General features: G+C 40.5%; 1 protein-coding gene across 3 annotated transcripts in view; it reads right to left on the bottom strand.

Moving 5' to 3' along the window:
- Positions 1-513: 513 nt before the first annotated feature.
- The window catches only part of RFTN2 (raftlin family member 2), a 56,922-nt gene continuing 36,402 nt past the window's right edge, over positions 514-21,033 (bottom strand). For 2 of the 3 annotated variants that reach the window (XM_050969521.1, XM_050969522.1), the window contains exons 9-10: positions 7,022-7,100; positions 514-1,901 (exon numbers count right to left, since the gene is read on the bottom strand). In XM_050969521.1, coding sequence (XP_050825478.1) covers positions 1,638-1,901; positions 7,022-7,100 — 343 coding nt within the window. In that variant the 3' untranslated portion in view covers positions 514-1,637. Of the gene's footprint in view, positions 1,902-7,021; positions 7,101-19,407; positions 20,590-21,033 lie in introns of those variants that run through there. The other variant, XM_050969523.1, reaches the window with a different exon arrangement.

The following is a 21,033-nucleotide window of genomic DNA, read 5'->3' as shown; positions in this document are numbered from 1 at the left end:
TCGTGTGTGCAAAGTGGTTAAAGAAAGAGAAGGGTCAGTTAAGCGAGGCCTTCCTTCCATCCAACTGTAGTAAAAGGACCCTGATTGTCATTTAATTACATTTTCTTAGTACTGTGCAATTCTTATTTTGGCAAAATCTGTTTCCATCAGTTTAAATGAAATTAGGGATTGATCCTGTTAATCAAACGTCTTGTGAAGGTGCAGGTCACAGCTTGTGCTTATAATGTCCATAACAGCGATTGATTGCAACTAAAACTTGCATTATTCAATCACCTTTATCATCGGCACATGTATTTTAATTTGCCTTCCCCCACTCTCCATCCTTTTCTCATTTAAAATTTTTGCATCCTCTATAAATTAAATGGCAACTTTCTATAGGCAATGACTGAACTACAATACCAGCCTAAAGAGACCAACGTTGATCAGAATAAAGGATGAAAACTGTTACTTCATTTTTATACTAATGACTTGGTTCCAGAGGTTTATAATAAGCTAAATGGCTGATCAAATTATTATTGCAATACAGCTGCAGAAAATCACTATTAACACTTCTTCCAACACACCTATGTCAGTGTTAGGGTTTCTCAGTACTCAGGCCTCTTGAGCTACTCTCCTTGAAGATGCTGATCTAGAATAGTTTTCATAATTACATCTGCAAGCAAGTCTCTTCCAGCCAGGAACTCTATGAACAGGTGAATACATTTTATACACACTGATATATGTATTCAGTTGAGACATAGCTTTTATGTTTTCATATATGATCCGATGGGTCTAATTTTGCCTTTCCACATGACTGCCCCCAAAACAGAGCTACATACAAGCAGTGTTACTGTGCACCCATAATCTTACTGGTAACACTCTTTGCATAGCCTTCCAAATGATCTGTTTCCATTGATTGGTAAGGTAATAGTTAGTTGTGCTGACTATGTCCTATGAGGCCCTTTGTCTTAGTTTTGGATTGTCCCTGACAGCTCCTTTCTTTTAGATGTAACTGAATGAGGGCAGAAAACATCCAGCCCACACACTCCCATTGCTCTTGGTTTTAACAGTGTGCACATATGCAAACTGGAATGTAGCTTTGTGTGTTAGGTACATCCTGCTACAGTACTCTCATTGAGACTGAAGTGCAGCACTGACATTTCTAGGTTTAACAGGTTCTGGATTTAGGCACAGCAAATAAACTGAAAATTGCAATTAAAACTTAAAAGGACAGTCAAGTACTTTATAGTTAGTTTTTTTAAATCCTCCAACATTTGTGATACTCTTTTAGAAAAATACCATTTCCCTCTAATTGTGGAAAGCATAATGTTTTCCACTGTCTCTTAGACCACATGCCATATCTGATCTGCCAAGTTTTCTTCCCTGTTGTTTATAAGCATCATTGAGAATATGACTAATGAAATAAGCAGAGTTCTAGAAATGCAATATTCCATTAAGAACAGACATAAACCCAAGGTATTTTACAGTAGTAGTATTATTTGCTAACTGTATAACTCTAGAAAGTAGCAAAAGATATATAAACATGAGTCTGGGAAAACCAAAGGATTATACAAATGCATATAAAGTAATGTAGTAACTTCAGTCTTTACACTTGTTTAAATTATTTACAGTTCCCTCCAATACAGTTACTTACTTGGTCACATACACGTGACCTGAGTGGCTCCATCTTCCTGCTCAAACTGTCCATCATCCATTTCCCTTAACACACTATCGCTGCTATTGAATCCTGAGAAGTTTTCATATTGGGCAGATCCCTCCTTGATCCAACATCGTTTAGAAGGAGACAGATGAAACTCATCAGGTGGATGCCCACTTTCTGCAGACATAGCTGTGTCTAACCCAATACTTCTGCTAGAGACTTTGCCTTTCTCGTCACTTCTGAGCTGCTTTGTGGATTTTTTCTGAAACACAAGAGATGTTTGAGCACTGAGTTAAACAGAACAGGCAAAAAAATGAGTTAGAACCTGGATTTTGGAATAAACAGCTAAAAGCATTAAAAAGGTTCCACACCTAAAACATATGAATTTAATTTAAGGAGTAGTTACAGAGGAGACTTATGGGACACCACAGGAATTTTTTGCTTGTTCCAGAATATAGCTGCCCTACATTACAAACTCCTTTGGAATATAGAAATGATAAATAAAGACTAAAACTTAAGAAATAATTTATTCAGTTTGAGAAATAAGAAAGTAATTGCCTCAGATCAAAAGACAAGGAAAGACACTTTATAGGACCAAGGTTAGAGCAAGCACAGGACCCATGTTAACAGAAAGTAGCTATTATATTATTTAGCACTTATGTAGCACTTTACATTCAAAGCCATTTACAAACATTAACCAACTATTTCTCATTTCACTCCTGTGAATAGGCATAATTATTTCCATTTTGTAGGTGAGGAAACTGAGGCATGGATAGGTTAAATGAGTTGGCCAAGGTCACACAAAATCAGTGTCAGAGCCAAGATGAGAACGCAGGAGTTCCTGACCCCTTGTGCCATTCTTAGACCATTACACAGCATTAACTCTCTCTTATACAGTTTGAACTTTTTCCTGCACCCCTTCTGAAACTATTAAATAATGTCCCTTTGGATAAAGGAAAGGGATGTGGAGGTGATTGATACATGACAGACTGCACATTAAGACTAAAGGGAAGTAGTGGACCCTGGAGAAAGAGAAGGGAAATAGATTTTGTTTGGCTGCCTCAGTGAGGCCCGCACAAAAGGAAGGAAGAAAGTCAAATAAAATTTTGTGTATGGGTCAGTGTCAGAGCTTTATCATTCAGGGTTGCTTTTCTGACTTAGTTGCATCGCCCTCTGAACCATTTGTTGAGAGAAACAAATGTTATAACTACCATTAGATGAAAAACATTAAAATATGATCCTGTAATCCAAGAGGCCATTGAAAAGTAAGGAAACCATGTGCCAGACAAAATTCTACCATCCCATCATAAAGCCTGAAGTGGAGGAGAGAGGAAATGGACTGTTCCTAATAAATGCTTTCTTTGTGGGGGTTTGTGGGGCCACAGAACAAGTTTGGGGCATTTTCCCCTTGCTGCTTGCTGCTGAGAAAAGTAAGCTGCATATACCAGCTGCTACCTGGGGTCAGGCTTCCACACCCTGCGCAGTAGAAGGCAGGATAAGGGCTGATATTTACAGTGTTGCCAACTGTCATGATTTTTATTATGAATGCTGTGATATTTGGTGTTTTTCTTAAAGTCCCTGCTGCTAGAATCATATTATTACCTGGCAATCTCAACTTCCTTAGAAAACAAAAATAAAGTGCATTTCTAGCTCTTATAGTTGCAAAGAAAAGCTTAAGACTTGTGAAGCCTAAAGACTCCACTATGAGAAAGCAAATAAAAAGAACCTCAAAATTACTGATTTTAAAATCTCATGATGTTTAAGCCAATCTCATGGTTTCTGGAGCTTGACTCATTATATTTAAATGTTGGGATAGGCAATACTAAGGCTATTTATTTACTTTGTGTCATTCAACCAGTTAGACTGAGGTAACCTACTCAGTTTCACTTTCTGACTCTCATGTGCTGCAATGTTTGAGCTGCAAATGCTTTAGGAGAATGTTTTTAGACCCAAACAAAAAACGGTTTCCATCAGAATTTTATTTTTAAACAAGAAACAATTCTCTTGTTTTTATAAAACCTACATTTTGGTCCTAAAGAGGTTTCTTGAAAAACAACAGCTTCAACATAACGCAAACTTCACAACAGCCATCAGAAAAGAGACATAGTCAAGAATAAAATACAAGTCAAAGTGTAATCCTCAGTATAGGTCTCTCTAAGCAAAAGAAACATTAATTTGCCAACATTTAATACCTCACCTATATCAGATCCCATGCAGGGATCATCTTAACGAGAATTTATTCATTAAGGGTTTCTAGGGCAGAAATTAAAAATGGAGAATGCTTCAGATCTCAATAACTGAGTTTAGACATGAAACTTATCTGCTCAGTACACAGCTTATGAGACAGACTACATTAGTCAGGCAGAATTAGTAAGCATATGGATTTCATCCATTAAATGGAGGTGTATAGAGGTAAGAATTGTTTGGTTGCTAAACCATGGCCATTTTGTTGAAATGACTTATCCTTTATGACATTTTGTTTCTTTAGTCAAGTTTAAGGTTTAGACAAAAATCATGTTATAAATGAAAAAACAGGAAAAGTTTAAAAAATGCTATTCAGCTCCAGACTGAACCACTTACTCATTCCACACTGAAATGACCTCAGTGCATTATTTCCTGCTAGAGAAACAAAACATTCATCAGTGCTAGAAAGGGCATGTGTATTTAGATACTGAGTTCTTTTATGTTTTAAATACACTGGTCCCATATGACAGTAGGTAGACATACATCAACTATTCCTTATTTACAGACTTCCTGTACATTAATATTTAAGTCAAGGCATTCAGATTTCAATGAAATAAAAGAATGGCTACAGCACACCCTATCCTTATGGGTTTTTAACTCAAAGGATGTAATGGTCATCCAACTGCTGATCGTCACAAGATTAGGTGAAACAGAGAATTTAAATGGGTGGGTACAAATGTCTCCTGTCTTGAACTTCAAGCATTCTTACAAGATTGATCAGTCACTCAGATGGATTATTTTTAACAAACTATAGTTTACTTGGATTTTAAACCTCTCACTGTGGGAACCTGTCTTAATTGTTCTGTAATTGCTTTATAGGTGGTGGTGGAGATAATAATAATTAATAATTAGTAGTAGAGTGTGTAGTGCATTACAGATATACAGGAAGACAAGGTCCCTGAGAGGAGATTTAAAATCCAAATTATACATAATACAGAAAACAAAAACACAGGGAAAGGAAAACATCAGAAAAGTCACATAGTTTGGTCTGTTAACAGCTAACACTGATTTGGAACTAACAAGATGTCATTTAAAAAATTTAATGAGATAAATCATTAAGAGTTTAATGGCAGGCATGAAAAGGGTAAATAACAGGATTTGAAGAGTATAACTGAGGACAGTTGGTGTCCTGGACAGGGCCGGCTCCAGGCACCAGCATCCCAAGCAGGTGCTTGGGGCGGCAATCTGCAAGGGGTGGCAGTCTGTGTGTTTTTGCTCCCAAGCAGCGCGCCGAATTGCCACCGCAGATGGCGGGGGCAGTCCGTGTGCCGTTAGGGCAGCACACGCGTTTCCGCAGCAGCGGAAATTCGGAGGCAGCTTCTGTCTTCAGCTGGAAGACAGAAGCTGCGCCGCCGTGGACAGCTGAACCTAGAAGCTGCCGCCGAATTGCTGCCACCGCAGAAACGCACATGCCACCCATACAGCACACGGACTGCCCTTGCCATCCACGGCGGCAATTCGGCACGCTGCTTGGGGTGGCAAAAACAGTAGAGCCGGCCCTGTTCCTGGAGGAAGGAAACTGTTCCAGGCAAAGGGGCAGTGTGAAAAAGTTGCAAAGCAACAAGCTGGAGACAAAAGACAAAAGGTGCATTAAAACCTGAGGTGCTGGCAAAATCTAAGAGGAGGAATAGGTTGAAGCTTGCTGAGATGTAGGCAAGGGCAACAGCATAGAAAGTCTTGAAGGCAAGGAGTTCATACTTTGAGTAAAGAGACAAGAAAGCAGTGAAAGGATTAAAAAATGCAAGTATGTGGATGAAGAGAACGTGACATGACTGGACATAACAATTTGAGCTGTATATATTTATTAGATTGGAAAGAGAGAGACAAGAGGCAGGAAAGTCAGAGAGAGGAGGAAGAAGGGGAGGTGAATTAACACCTTTTTTTATTGGACCAACTTCTGTTGGTGAGAGAGACAAGCTTTTGAGTTTATACAGAGCTCTTCTTCAGATCTGGGAGGATGTCTGAGAGGAGGAAGTTATGCTAGTCTAGGCAAGAGATGATCTGGGCATGAACCAGGAACAGAGAAGGAGTGGGAGATTAGTACAGGATGTGGTGACAGCTTGAATGTGAGGAGAGAAGGACAGGGAGGGTTCAAATATGACTTCAAGGCGGTGAGCCTGAGATTCTGGGAGGCTAATGGAGTTGTCAACACAGAAGGACAAAGGGAAGATGTTATTATATCACACAGTACTATTACAAAAATGTTTATCTGTGAAGTTGCTAATTTGGGTCTGGATACAGATGAACATATCTGCAGTGTCTTACAAGGGTTTGTCCTGCCTTCCCTGGTGGGGCTGTGTGGATGGTAGAATTTACTACACTGCATATCTGCAACTGCTTGTGCAACTCTGGCCCTTGACTGCATGTGGTTATTACCACCAGCTCTATAATGCTCAATGTGCCTTTTATAGTGTTGCTACAAGGAGGGAGTTCCCCAAATGGAACAGGGAGCAGCTGAAGTTCAGCTGCTGCAGGGGCTATTCTTGGGCCTTTTATTGTTACCACATTTTTTTCATGTGGTAACATATGTCCTGTCACACAGCTCACCTAAAGATGATGCTATCACTTGCTTATTCTTCTCAATGAGTTTTGAGATCAGAATGAAGTTTTCTTTATGAGGTGGAATACTGGCAGAATTGGTATGGTTGCAGTGCATTCAAGGACTTGCCAAAGTTCTTGGAAGAACAGCTACAGGATATCCAACCAGAGAAGTGATTAATTCTGGAAACAATATTTCAGTCTAAATAACAGATTTTAGGCTATATATGAGATATTGTTTTCATCCAGGTACTGCTTCACTTATTAACTAACTGCATTGCTAGAGAAAAATTGAGATAAAATGCAAACCAGTCAAAAAGGGGAAAAACAAAATGAAACTAAACTAAAAAACCCCAATGTGACATTACTGAGACAACTGCTAATATCCTCTAGAAACCCGCATCTAACTTTCTATAGTTAAGGCTCATTCTATCATTCTTTATTCCCTAATTTCAAAGCCTAGTTTGCTTCTGTATGAAACTAAAAATCATTACTTAAAACTGTTGATGCAGAAGGTTAATCGGCAGCCACCAATCACTGTCCATATTCAACTATAGTATCTGCTTATACTGATTTAGTAAGAACATAATCCTTACTCACCTCTGGAGTCTGGGTAGTTGAATTCCACATAACAGGTCTCTGAAGGAAAACAACTTGCTTTGTGGCCAGATTTCCTTCACTGCAAGTTTAAAGCAGATAATTTGAGTGTTTTAGAGGCAATAACATTTATTTGTAGCTTGCTTTTGATTATCTAGACTTTCAGGGTACATTTTATCATGCACACACAACATACGTTATAGAAGGAGTTGGTAGTCTCACCTATAATTAAGGTTGCCTAACAGTTTCTTGTATAGGCCTTGTTTTCAGTTGCTTTTAATTTTGACAAACTTTAAACATTTGGGCTGAAATTTTCCATGCCAGTGCTTGTCTCGGCCTGAAGTTTTTTGGAAAGTTTTAGATAAAATTATTCAGCCATTTCTGAGGCAGACATTAGGGAAAATGTTGTCTTGCCCATGTTAAAAAATTCTTACAAACCCTTTTACTGAGAAGCTGTAGTGATGCCATAGGTTGGAGCAGGGACTTGAAATTTAGCTGACGAGGGTGGAAAAATGGGGTGTCCTTGTGGCAGGAATGTTCCTTTTATTGCCCCATGAAAATTTAAGATATAAACCTCTGAAAGGTGCAGCTCATACATGCTGAATAGAGACTTGTTAGAGTTTGTCAATATCATTCGCCAAAAATTCTGTCTGCTCCTAGCATTCCCCATACTCTCACAGCTCCTGTATATCGACTGTAATGAGCATGCTCCTTCTCTACAGAACAACCGAGCATGCTCTATCCCATGGTTTGTACAATGGGGAGGAGGACATTTTCCTGCAATTAATCACTGTTCCTGGCTGCAGGGGGCTGTTGTGGCACCAGGACTGACAGCAGAAAGATATTCTCTCTCTCTCTCCATGCTCCAGCTGCTGGTGCTTAGGCAGTGAAGAGGAAGCTACCTGACCTGAAGGAATACAGAGAGGTGAGGAGCAAGTTGGGGGCAGTGATGGACAGATGCAGAGGGGATCAGAGAAAAAGTGAGTAGTGGGAACAGGGGCAGGAAGGTCTGTAGGTCACTCTACCACACTCCCTCCAAAACCTGGAATCGAATCCAGGATTCCTAAGTCTCCACATTCCTCTGCTGTCAAATAGATGTTAAACACACTGGAAAAAATCTGTGTCTCATCACCTTCTAGTGGCCGAGTCACACAGAGGATAATAGCCTACTACTGCTGCCAGTTTCACAGTTAGCTCATGTTGTAGAAGCCTGTATCCTCATAGACAACCTTAATTCTGGCATTTCCTAATTTTTTAGTACTTAGCTTTGCAACCTGAACATTCATATAGGTGTTTTTTTGTATGCAACACACACAAATACGCACACACATCTATGTAAATGCATTTTGTATGTGTGTGATTGTGAACACCTCTAATAAGTTTTCACCTCTGAGAATTCAGTAATTATTAACTTTGAATATTAAGACATTGTCATTTATTCTTTCTTCTCCCCTGTGACATTCCAAAACCAACTATTATCATGACACTTTAACCTTCCCAAAGATAGCTGGAGAACTTGATTCCATCTGAAACAATTTTCAGGAGTGCTCACTGGCTTAGTAGGCAGGGGCTGCTTTGTGACTGATGTTGGCTGAGCAACAATTTTTATTATGCATGAAGGTCTCTCTGGGCTTGTCTACACAGTGTGGTGGTGTACATCAGTGCACAATTCTAATGTGCTCCAATGTGTTATGCACTAAGTGGCCCGTGGAGACCCTGCTGGTGTTCACTAAAAATTCCCTAGTGTGCATTAGTGTAATACTGTTTGAAATGGGTCTATATTAACACACTAGGGACTTTTTAGTGTGTGCCAGTAGGGTCTACACAGGTCAGTTAATGAGCCACATGTTGGTGTGCATTAGAATTCACACCCCATTGATGTGCACTACTGCGCCATGTAGACAAGTCCTAATGTATTTGCTACTGTGTACTACCAAGTTCTTACGTGGAACAACAACAACAAAAAGTATTAAAAGAATCACCAGCATTTTCTAAGAGATATAGTGAGCACCCAACTTAGAATAGCATTAGTAACTGATGCAATTAATTTATACATAACTCAGTATTTTTAAAGATGGCAGCTGATAATGGCATTGACTCTAATCGCCTTTTAGCATGACCATAATTCCCAGAGGTAAGATGAAAAGAAGGATATTTCTCATTCAGGATAGAGTTTATTTAAAATTGCTTTGACAGAAGAGCAATTTTATGCTTTCAGGAGGAGGTGTTAACAAAAACACTACATTGCCTTTTTCAGAGCACTGTTCAATAAACGTCTGAACTTGAATTTACTTAAAACATCCGAGGTTTAATTCCAACAGTATCTTTCTTCATGATGAGCTAAGACATGCCATTATACTCTTTTTATATTATTCAGAACTCCTTTGATTGAAAGAAATCAGACAGTTATACTTATTCAGCATTCTTTCTTCATTATAAGCATTTTTCTTTGCCCACATATTGTATATACACCAGACTGCTGTTTCACTACATGAAGAAAACAATTAGCTCAGATACCTGTAAAAGAAGTAAATGCCACGTATTTTCTCTTATTCCGTATTCTGATTATTATACACTGGATCAAATAATTGTGTTCTCAGCTACACTAGTGTAAATTTCAGTTACAGTGGAAACAACAAGGAGTCTGGTGGCACCTTAAAGACTCCTTGTTGTTTTTGCAGATACAGACTAACACGGCTCCCTCCTGATACTTGACACAATTACAATGGAGTAACTCCACTGACTTCAATGAAGAGCTCTCCATTCACATCAATGTAAGAACTGAGCCTTGCCTATAGTTTAAAAAAACTGGACTCAAAAGAGGAAATTCATCCCTTCTCACTGTGTTTCTGCCTTCTCTTTATTCTTTAAAAGAGAAATGATCCTAATCATCAAGGGGCTGTGTCATAAACAGATAAGTAAGAGTTAATAGAACAGAAGTACTTCATATCTCTTTTGCCTGTAAAGGGTTAACAAGATCAGTGAGCCTGGCTGTCACCTGACCAGAGGACCAATCAGGGGACAGGATACTTTCAAATCTTGAGGGAGGGAAGTTTGTGTGTGTGCTGTTAGTGTTTGGTTGTTGTTCTCTCTGGGTTCTGAGAGTGACCAGACGTGCAACCAGGTTTCTCTCCAATCTCCCTGATACAGGTTCTTATATGTCCAGACTAGTAAGTACTAGGTGATAAGGCGAGTTAGGCTTATGTTTGTTTTCTTTATTTACAAATGTGTATTTGGCTGGAAGGAGTTCAAATTTGTATTTTGCTGAAAGGATTTTAATTTGTACTTGTATACTTAGGCTGGGAGGGTATTCCCAGTGTCTATAGCTGAAAGACTCTGTACCTATTCCATTTTAAATTTACAAAGCTAATTTTTACTGTTTTTCTTCCTTTAATTAAAAGCTTTTCTCGTTTAAGAACCTGATTGTTTTTTATTCTGGTGAGATCCCAGGGGACTGGGTCTGATCCACCAGGGAATTGGTGGGGCGAAAGGAGGGAAGGGGGAGAGAGAGGTTAATTTTCTCTCTGTGTTAGGATTATTTTTTCTCTCAGGGAGAGTCTGGGAGGGGGAAAGAGAAGGAGGGGATAAGGTGAATTTTCCTCTCTGTTTTAAGATTCAAGGAGTTTGAATCACAGTGATCTTCCAGGGTAACCCAGGGAGGGGAAGTCTGGGAGAGGCAACGGTGAGGGAAAGGGTTTACTTTCCTTGTGTTAAGATCCAGAGGGACTGGGTTTTGGGGGTCCCCGGGCAAGGTTTTGGAGGGACCAGAGTGTGTACCAGGCACTGGAATTCCTGGTTGGTGGCAGCACTACAAGTACTAAGCTGGTAATTGAGCTTAGAGGAATTCATGCTGGTACCCCATCTTTTGGACGCTAAGGTTCAGAGTGGGGAATTATACCATCACAGGCTGCACAAATCTCAAAATATAGTTGAACTCCACAGCCACCTGTGCACTCTGGAGCTCAGCTCTTCAGTGATACACTTACATGGTAGCATGCAGGAGAGAGATGAGAGTTTGTGATTAAGTACAGTGGGAATCTATGGATAAAAGTAGTAGCTGAAATCCAACTGAGCCTGGGTTACCTATACCCTGACGGTGGGTTGTGAGTGGAGAATTTTATCTTTTCTTTTGCATTTACTTGGGCTTTTCATGGGAGAGTACAATTTTGCCCACACTAAATGTTATGTGTGTATTTATTTTAACACCCCAGTGATTTTCAGGGCAATTTAACTTAATCTTAAAAAGTGTCTCAGCTTTGTAGGGAATTCACAGACAGCTTTTGTGGTTGACATTTATGATTTCTCTGTGGCACAACAGAGTATCTTTGATGTGACGTTTGATTTAGCTGGGACAGCCCACTAGTTTCTAGGATTGCCTGCACCATGTAACATTTGAAATTATTTTCTATTTGGTCACATGCTGCCCAAATTGTCTAACTAGTACAATAGTGCCCTGTTATCAGCCTGCCAAGATAAGCTGACTGTAATGAATCCTATGGCTCATGACTGTCAAGGGATGCTGAAAGTATGAGACACAGGTTACACAGTGTATCTTTTTTCCCCTCACATGTTCCTGAAATGTAAAAAAACATACTGGCTTTTATTTTTATGCACGCAGTTAAACATAAATGCAGAAGTAAAGAGAGCTGGATGAGTAAATTCCACTTCAGAAATTGTTATACATTAGGAATTATGTACTATAATGTTTAAAGATATTCAAAATGATGAATCCATCTTACCGAAGGTTCCAAGTGTCAATGTTCCTACTTTAGAACTATACTGCTATAGTGTTAACATTCAAGTTTCAATCTTTTTAATGTTGGTCTTGAAAGTCAATGAGACTTCCTTTCTTTCCCCTTCCTTTCTCTAGCAAACGTATAGACAGACAGACACACAGTTAAAAACAAACATACTCCACCGTACACACTTCTCTGCCGGGGAGAGGATCAGAGAACAAACACGACAGATCTTAGTTACGTTGCTTAGTGCAGTGCTGGAAAGTGCTCAGCTACTGGGATGAATCTATATAGTATAGAACAGAATAGTGGTCCTAAGTCACTTAGGTGCTTTTGAAAATCCCACACTAAATGAATTTACTACTGATGAAAGGTGCCAGATGGACAGCCCTAGTCTGGTGGCCTCTATGAAATCACAGAACAGCTGCAGCATTAGCTTTCGGAATGCAAGTTTCTTCACAGTGCCCTGCCACTGTACATAAACCCTACCCACAACGGGCTGCTTGTATGGAAGAGGACAGTTCTGTCTCTGTGCCCCCTTTGCTGAAACTCTGCAGTGGAACCATGGCAAGGGCACGTTGTTTAGGATCTTCTGTTTCCAATGAGTGATGGGGTGGACTTTGTATTTGGCCTCTAGAGCTGTTTCATTCTGTTGGTCTGCAGACTCAGTACTGTATTGGTTCATGTTCAGAAAGAAAGTTTTCACAACTATAAGAGCTAGCAACCTAATTTTGTAAAGCAATTAAAGCTTACATTTTGCAGAAATTGATAAGGGCACAAGATAAGTGCTGGTACCACCACGGAAAGGTCCATTTTGACACAATCCAGGTCTTCAACAAATGTCCTCAGATTCTCTTTGTGGCTCTGTATCTGCTTGTAGTTTAATGAACAGAAAACACTGGAAATGGCATATTTTGCTGGCGGCTAAAAACTGTTTCTTGGTAGGAACTGGGGGCAGTAACAGGGCAAGGTGTGAAGTTTGCACTGCTACTTCTGTGGATAAAAAGCATCAACTCAGCAGCTATTAAAAGCTCTAAATCCACAATAAAATAATAATAATAATAATTAATAAATGGCTCATACCATTTCCTATGTGGGAAATACCTTCATAGGAGACTTTACATAGGGGAGGAAGAATATAAATCACTATTTTTGGACTCACCAGATACCGAACAGTAACATAATTATTTTTGCTGTATACAAATCCACTTCTGGATAACATGCAGTGAGGCATCTATGTGTATAAAGAAAATGTGCTGAAATATTTGGGAGGGAAGGTAACACAGGGACATAGTATTTTATTCCAAGCACGTGGCCCCCAGTAAAAGAAAGGTTGTCTAGCTGTTAAATATCACTTTAATGAGTAATTCTGGACTTTAAATAAATTTGTTCACTTTTAATAAAGCGAGATAAATGAGCTTCTGTTAAAAAAAAATCAGCATTTCCTTTATTTAATGATGAAATCGCCACACTTTTTTTTTTTTTGAGGGGGAGAAGAGAGTAAAGGTCCCAGTTGTCTATGCCTAGATGACTACTACTGGTAGATAAGTGGTAAGATAGAAGGACAGAATGTACAGCTTTATTTAAAATGGCCACTGCTAGATATTGGTGACTGTTTCACATACCCATAGTTTCGTCTTTGCACACTTTTCTTGGATGGGCAAAATAAGCAATCTTAACAGACTCTGTGTTGAGGAGTACAGCCCTCTAGAGGGGTTGAAACTGTCAAGTTTCCCCAACTTACTAATGCCTCTTGATCTGGGAGTTGCCTTGCTTCATGACCTCCTTGAATTAAGAGGAGAGTCAAATATTACAGACCTCTGGTGCGACCAACCAGTCTGTTTCTCGGGATCTTCATGCATCTTGGTTGGGGTTTGGTCGGAGAACTTCCTGGTTCTTACTCCCTGGAGTATGGAATAAGTATCTCCTCCCTTGGGAGAGTACGTATTTGCTGTAGTTGGGAGTGTGATTCCCAGCCCAGGTAGACAGACACATGCTAGCTGTACTAAAAAAAATTAAAAATAGCAGTATGGATGTTGTGGCATGGACTAGCCCAGGGAGTCAGGTGGCCTTATACTTGTGTATAGATATGCTCCGAAAGGCCCCTACCCACACACTTCTTTCCTGCTTATATGCCTGTCTCAATGATACCAGGTGGGAATCCTTGCTTTCAGGTTGAATGGTTTCTCTAGCATAGGGCAGGGCCTCTGCCTGATTTTGTATAGGACTTGTACATCCCATCTCACATAAACGAATGGAAAAACATAATATTAAGCTTTTAAATGTTTAAACTCTGATCAAGAAAAGGGGAGATGGTGAATGCTGGGTAGGTAACAGGCAAACTAACAATTTTTAAAGTCCAGTCTTATTGAAATGCTGCACACGACAAAACAGCCATGGGCTTATTTCACAACAGAATTGAATGACCGTGAGATGGCCACAGAATTTAAATTAGAAAGAGAAAAATACATAAAATGAGCTATTTCAAGTTTTCCTCTCATTCCCACGTTCCCTCTTTCTCCTGGGCCCAATGCAATATGAGAACTTAGGTTAAGTAATTAGTGACAAATTAATTACAGCGATGTCAGTTTTTTGCACTATCTTTGCCTTCTGGTGCTTGTAGACTGTCTGTCCTGCCCATTTTCAGGGACTGCAGTAAGCAGTGAAGGGAAATAAAGGTCACTACAGAGTAAAGCTGCTGAAAGCTCTGTAGAGGAGATGTTTTTCCTTTTCCTCGCCCCACCCTCCCCCCGTTTCCTTTTTGGCAGAGTGGTCAGGGGAGAGCAGCATAGAGATTCTTTTGTTAATCTCACTGGCAATTTATTTGTCTGTTTATGGTGTGTGGGCAATAAATTTGTCTTCTTAATATACATGTGATCATTAAATCAGTCCTTTAAAAAATATGGAACTTGTTAAGGTTGCCACCAGCTCTGATACTAACATACGCAATATTCAAGCATGACAAATAGTATGTGGGTGATATCATCATGCAGGATATTTCAAGTGTTTAACATGAAGTTTAGGGACATTTTCTAGGAAAAGAAGGGAAGAAGCTGGGTTGTAAATTCTAATACCAAACTCAGTTTGTTTGTGGTCTTGAAAATAATGCTGTGCCATCAGTTTGAGTTAAACAATATTCAGACTTTCCAACAATCATGGATTAGTTTGGAGAGTTCAGTCTCTCCGCTTTCAACTGGAGAGTCCTCTGGTACAATAGGGAAAATTCTTCAGAAAAATGATGCAAAAGACATTTAACCCTAGACCCCCTGGACTCCCTTAATTATGTGAATTTAGAGTAAATCTGTATCAGTAACTATTGTAGCATTAGGCATTGTTGGGTAGATTTTCCTCCAAAAGCTTTATCCACCACTAAGAAGAGAGGCAACAAATTTCATTCCTAAAATGAATAATAATATTATCCTGAGCATCTGAAACTTTTGGTAATTCCCAAGAACTGGCAAATAACTTCTGAGTCTGAAAAATGTTTTCTTACATTTCAGGCTTTCTTTGTAAATTTCCTTTTTCCTTAATAAGCATTCCAGAGAATGCTAATACCCTTTACTTCATATTCAGAATTATCAGAAGTTTTAACTCCATTTTGTTCTTGCCCCTATCAAGGTTCAGTTAAACCCCTCATTTGTTGCTAGCAGAATAATAGTATCCATCAGTACCTCAAATATTTTAAAAAGTCACATCAGGTATCCATTTCGCCAAGACACACTCCACTGTACTCCAATCACAACAATGCTGATCCTATGCAGCAATACTAGACTAATTCCTACAAAATCACTGCTTGTTTTTCAAATGTCGTTGCACAAACATACAGTGCTGTAAGTTTTAGGTCCTGATGTCCAACTCCTCTACTATGTTTGTAAGCAGCAAAGAAAACTGTTTTTAAGGAAATATTTCCTGTGTCCTATGTGACCTAACCCTCAAGATGGGGAGTTAGAGGAGAGGGCAGGCTCGCCAGACTCTGCACATCACTTGCTTTCCCAGATCTGAGACAATAATCCATGAACTGCTGCTGTCATGCCTTTATAGGAGCTTTTATTTTGTAAAGTAGAATATCTATTGCAAAAACAGGAAAACTATTACAAGTTCCAGAAGTTGAATCTACAACTTCAGTGCATCACACCATACTGATTCAGATCAGAACCACATGAAACAGCAAAGAAAGCCCATCCATCACATGATAAATCTGGCTAGAACCCAACCCTGCTTTCCTTAAATGTGAGTTTCTGTGCTAGCATTAATGGGAGGAGGATCAGACAATTTTATTAATGTCAGTTTTGAGACGGTCACATCTCTACAAAGAGAAACAATGAACATTAATAGTTAATGGAGAGAACAGATTGTGTGATAAATTGGGAAAATAGAAAACTTTAAAAGAAAAAATTAAAAATGGAAAGCAGATTTTGCTGTTAAGTCTTTGCTTTTAAACAGAGTTTAATTAAGAATTATTTTATACAAGTTAACTTTGTTTAAAGATACGGAAAAATCATTTGCCAGAATTCCTAGTGCTCTACTAAATAACCTCCCAAAATGTTCCATTTATTGGAGATAAAAACGCTAATTGTGACTGTTCTTAGCAGTGTAGTCTATTAGATACTGTTCCTGAAACCTGTTAATATTCTATCTTGGTTTTGAGGTCAGAGTTCAAAGTCTGGGAAAAGGAACAGCTGTATAGACTGCATAGAATGCTCTTCTGTATTCACACTTTTAACTTGGATTCTTAGGATAATCTGATGATGGCATAATGCCTATTGTACAAATACTAGTGTTTCAGGAATTTCCTCTTTTTTTTAAATAGCTATATTGAGACCTGGAAATAGTAGTTATCAATATAAATTCTACTCAGACTGACAGTACAACACATTCTTCCTTATAATAGTTTTATCAATTCACACTGTCCCTTTAGGGACTTAAAATGAATCTGATAGGCACTATATAAATGTGAGTTTTTTCCAGAGGCACTTCACCAGACATCCTAATACAAACACATACTTACCAGTACACACAAACAAACAATACCCAATAATTTAGGACAAGAAACAAATACTTTATCCAGTGGAGATTTTTTTCTTTTTAACATAGCCATAGTATAACTATCCAGGTTCAAATCTGGCCAGGATACAACTTCCCTCCTTTTGCATGACCACAATTAGTAACAGTAATGTTATGCTGTATTTAAAAGACAGCACATCACAAAGTATCATCACGTAAGCATCATGCCAGGGTACTGGGTTCACAGTAAATCAGAAGGAGGAGTATCCACCTAATGAATCATTAAGAGCACTTCCTGCAGCACACACCTGTTTCTAAAGTGTTTAGTTTTCCTTGTTTCCCCAGGGCCGCCCCGGGGGGGGGGCAAGTGGGGCAATTTGCCCCGGGCTCTGCAGGGGCCCCCACGAGAATGGCTGAGGCTCCCGGCCCGACCCCGCCTCCGCCCCTCACCCAGAGTCTCAGCGCATGGAGCAGCGCCCCTGCACAGCTACAGCGTGGCTCTGGCAGGGCCCCTGAGCTCCGCCCTGCTCAGAGCCGCGTGGTAAGGGGGCGGGGCTACGCGCTCCAGGCTGAGCTCAGCTCTCTCCGCTTAGCCTGGCGCTCACAGTCCCGCCCCCTTACCATGCGGCTCTGAGCGGGGCGGAGCTCAGGGGCCCCGTCGGAGTCACGCTGTCGAGTGAAGCTCCTAGACACCCTGAGGCTCCGGATGAGGGGGGAGCTGGGGATAAGGGGCCGGGGGGATTGGCTAAGGGGCAGGAAGTCCCGGGGACAGGGAGGGAGCAGAGGTTGTGGGGACGGTCAGGGAACAGGGAATGGAGGGGTTGGATCGTGGGCGTTCTGGGGGGGTCTGTCAGGACTCAGCAGGGGGGTGGATAGGGGTCAGGGCAGTCGGGACAGGGAGCAGGGGTGGGGTCCCGGGGTGGTGGTGCTGATGTCTCTGGGGGATGATGAGGGAACAAGGAGCAGGATGGGTTGGGGATTGTGAGGGGGGTGGGCAGTCGGGGGGCAGGAAGTGGGTGGGGGTTGGATAGGGGGCAGGGCCAGGCTGTTTGGGAGGCACAGCCTTCCCTACCCTAAAGCTCATTCAGCAGTTTGAGGCTTGCAGAAGAGCCAAGCTGTTAGCTTTTCCATTAGGGCTACCATCCCTTTCACTTCTCAAATGCCAAATTATAGTCTATATTTAATTTCAGTGCCATAGGGAGATTCATGTCAGGGGAGGGTAGCTTCATTTAAAATTAGCCACAGGGGGAGGGATCACATGAGAAGAGCAATATCCTGCCCAACCCTATCAAGGGAAACCCCCCTCCCCTGCATTCCCTGAGGCTCCAGAGGGGTTAATTCAATAGTTCTCAAATTTTTATACTGGTGACCCCTTTCATATAGCAAACCTCTGAGTGCGACCCCTCCCCCCCTTATAAATTAAAAACACTTTTTACATATTTAACACTATTATAAATGCTGGAGGCAAAGCGTGGTTTGAGGTGGAGGCTGACAGCTCGTGACCCCCTGTAATAACCTCGTGACCCCCTGAGGGGTCCTGACCCCCAGTTTGAGAACCCCTGGGTTAATTTAATTTTAGCACCTTGTGTCCATTCACATGCATGTGCTATTTTGAGCATTTCAGTTTTCACAACATAGGCTCATCCCAGATTCTGGAACAAGCTCAAATGCTCAGTTCGTGGAGTATGTACATAAGCTGTACTAAAGACAAACCCACAGTAACTGTCTCCAGTTTGTGAGGGACCCCATGGAGCCAGTCTCTAGGAAACAGAGAAATGCATGGAGGGTAAGTCCATTAATGGCTATTAGCCAGGATGGGTAAGGAAGGGTGTCCCTAGCCTCTGTTTGTCAGAAGATGGAGATGGATGGCAGGAGAGAGATCACTTGATCATTGCATGTTAGGTTTACTCCCTCTGGGGCACTTGGCATTGGCCATTGTCAGTAGACAGGATACTGGGCTGGATGGACCTTTGGTCTGACCCAATACGGCCATTCTTATGTTTTAATATAAATGAACCCAAAGTTATGGAGACAGATATGAGTCAAGGAAGCCAGCAGAGTATCAGAAACCTGGAAAAATCTCTGACTGGATGGGCTCAGGCGTTTGGTCACAGGCTGAGGTGGTTCAAAAGTTTTGGATTTTTTTTAAGCAGAATTTTTTTATTGTTTTTTTAGACAATCAAACACAGCAAGCAGCAAATATTTGGCCACATACTTCTGAAACCCCAAATCATATTCAGGTTTTGGCAGACTAATTTCAGCTTTTCAATTAAAAAAAAACACAACAAATTTTGAAGGAAAGCAGAAATTGTCTGTGATTTTTTTCTGCTTTTTAAAAAACCCTAGTTTTCAATCCAGAAAAAGTTTTGATGGAATATATTTGTTCAACCCTTTTAATGAGCTTTAGTGCCTTTTAGCACTAGCTGATGCTGAGAACCAGTGATGCCTTGTAAAGAAGTTCTCTCAAAACTGGGTTTGTGCCGAGATGCAGAAGGTTTATTTTTCCCAGGGCCGCCTGTAGGGCAATTTGCAAGTGGGACAATTTGCGCCGGGCTCCGCAGGGGCCCCCACAAGAATATAGTATTGTATAGTATTGCAATTTTTTTATGGAAGGGGCCCCTAAAATTGCTTTGCCCCACGCCCCCTGAATCCTCTGGGCAGCCCTGTGTTTCCCCCCCTGCTTAAGTGGCCTCATGTTCTGTCTGCAGGGCCATGATGCATAAATTGGATCCTTTTGCCTGTTACAAGTGGGGACTGAAATCTGCAAAGAAGTTGGTGAGTAGCAGCAGCTCAAGATAATCTGCCACCTGCTACCCCCAGGAGGAGAAACCAGGACTTGAAGGGCTACTGGAGCTTCTCCACAGCTGTAGGATTTAGCCTATTTCCTCCCCTCATCTGTTAGAAAAGCTCATTGACTCTGTCTTAATTAATATTTTATATAGCAACTGGTGAGTCAAATAATACAAACTTTTAAATGGTCCCTTTGTAGGCAGTGCAATTCACAATTCCTTGGGTGTTCACACTTTTGCTGCTACTGTTGTTAGGCAAAGAAAGTTTTCCTCAGGGATGAGTTAAAAGGGTAACAGCATGTTAGTTTACACAGCATCCCCACAAGAGAAAGGGTTTATAATTAAAAAAAAAAGAAAGCTTTGAATAGATCAGAAATTGCAGAATATAGCAAAAGTGTGATTTTTAGTGGTCTCCAATTTGCCATTTTTTGTGCCCAAAACTTTCTCCTGTCTAAAACTAATTGTACTAAAGAGATTTTTATCTAATCCCGAGTAAACAGTTCACTGGCCAGTTATACTTTTTTTTTCCTACTTGAAGGGGGTTGAGTCAGGAACTGTGTCAACTCCCTTGGAATAAATCCATTTATTTGGAGCAATTCTTGAAGAATTACACTTATGTCCAACTTATGCTGACTTGATTCATGCAACTAGTTCCAAAGGCTTCTCAAGTCAATGGGAGTCTGTCTCTCCATTGACTTGAACAGGCTTAGGATCAGGCCCCAAGCATAGCTCCAGCTGACAGACCTGTGGGCAATCTTAACCTGCTAGGAGCAGAAATTAAAGAGCTGTATACGCTTACTTCAGGGTTGCACTTGCCCTTTTTATATTTTGTGTATTACTAAGAAAAGCCACTTGTAATTTTTTTGTTATAACAGATAAAGTGAAAATCTTCTCTTGGTGGATCTCAGTTTTGATCATCTTCTTTTCCTACATTCATGGATCTCCCATTGAGATCTCTGAGAATTCTGCATATGTTGTGAGAACAGAATAAGAGAGATGAAATCTGCTGTGCAGATCTGAAAAGTATAATTTTGCCTTTAATCTAAAAATAAATGAAAATATTATGCATTAACAGTGGTTCTCAAACATTTACACTGGTGACCCCTTTCACATAGCACGCCTCTGAGTACGACCCTCCCTCCCCCTGTTATAAATTAAATACACTTTTTATATATTTAACACCATTATAAATGCTGGAGGCAAAACGGGGTTTGGGGTGGAGACTGGCTGACAGCTCGTGACCCTCCCATGTAATAACCTCCTGACTTTTTGAGGGGTCCCAACCCCCAGTTTGAGAACCCCTGCATTAGAAAGTGTGTGTGAGAGAGAGTGAGTGAGAAGGAATTACCTGAAGTGACAAAAAGATACACCACTAATTTGCTATGAATATAATGATGAAACATGGCACACACATCAGTGGAGATGAACAGGCTCAATTTTGCTGGATTAGCACATGCCTTACTTTGCTATAAATAGTATGTGCCTG

This window comes from Gopherus flavomarginatus, chromosome 10 (genome assembly GCF_025201925.1).
Source record: "Gopherus flavomarginatus isolate rGopFla2 chromosome 10, rGopFla2.mat.asm, whole genome shotgun sequence".
Classification (NCBI taxonomy): Eukaryota; Metazoa; Chordata; order Testudines; family Testudinidae; genus Gopherus; species Gopherus flavomarginatus.
The sequence above is the reverse complement of the archived record's forward strand: the minus strand, read 5'-3'. Positions and strand labels throughout refer to the sequence as shown.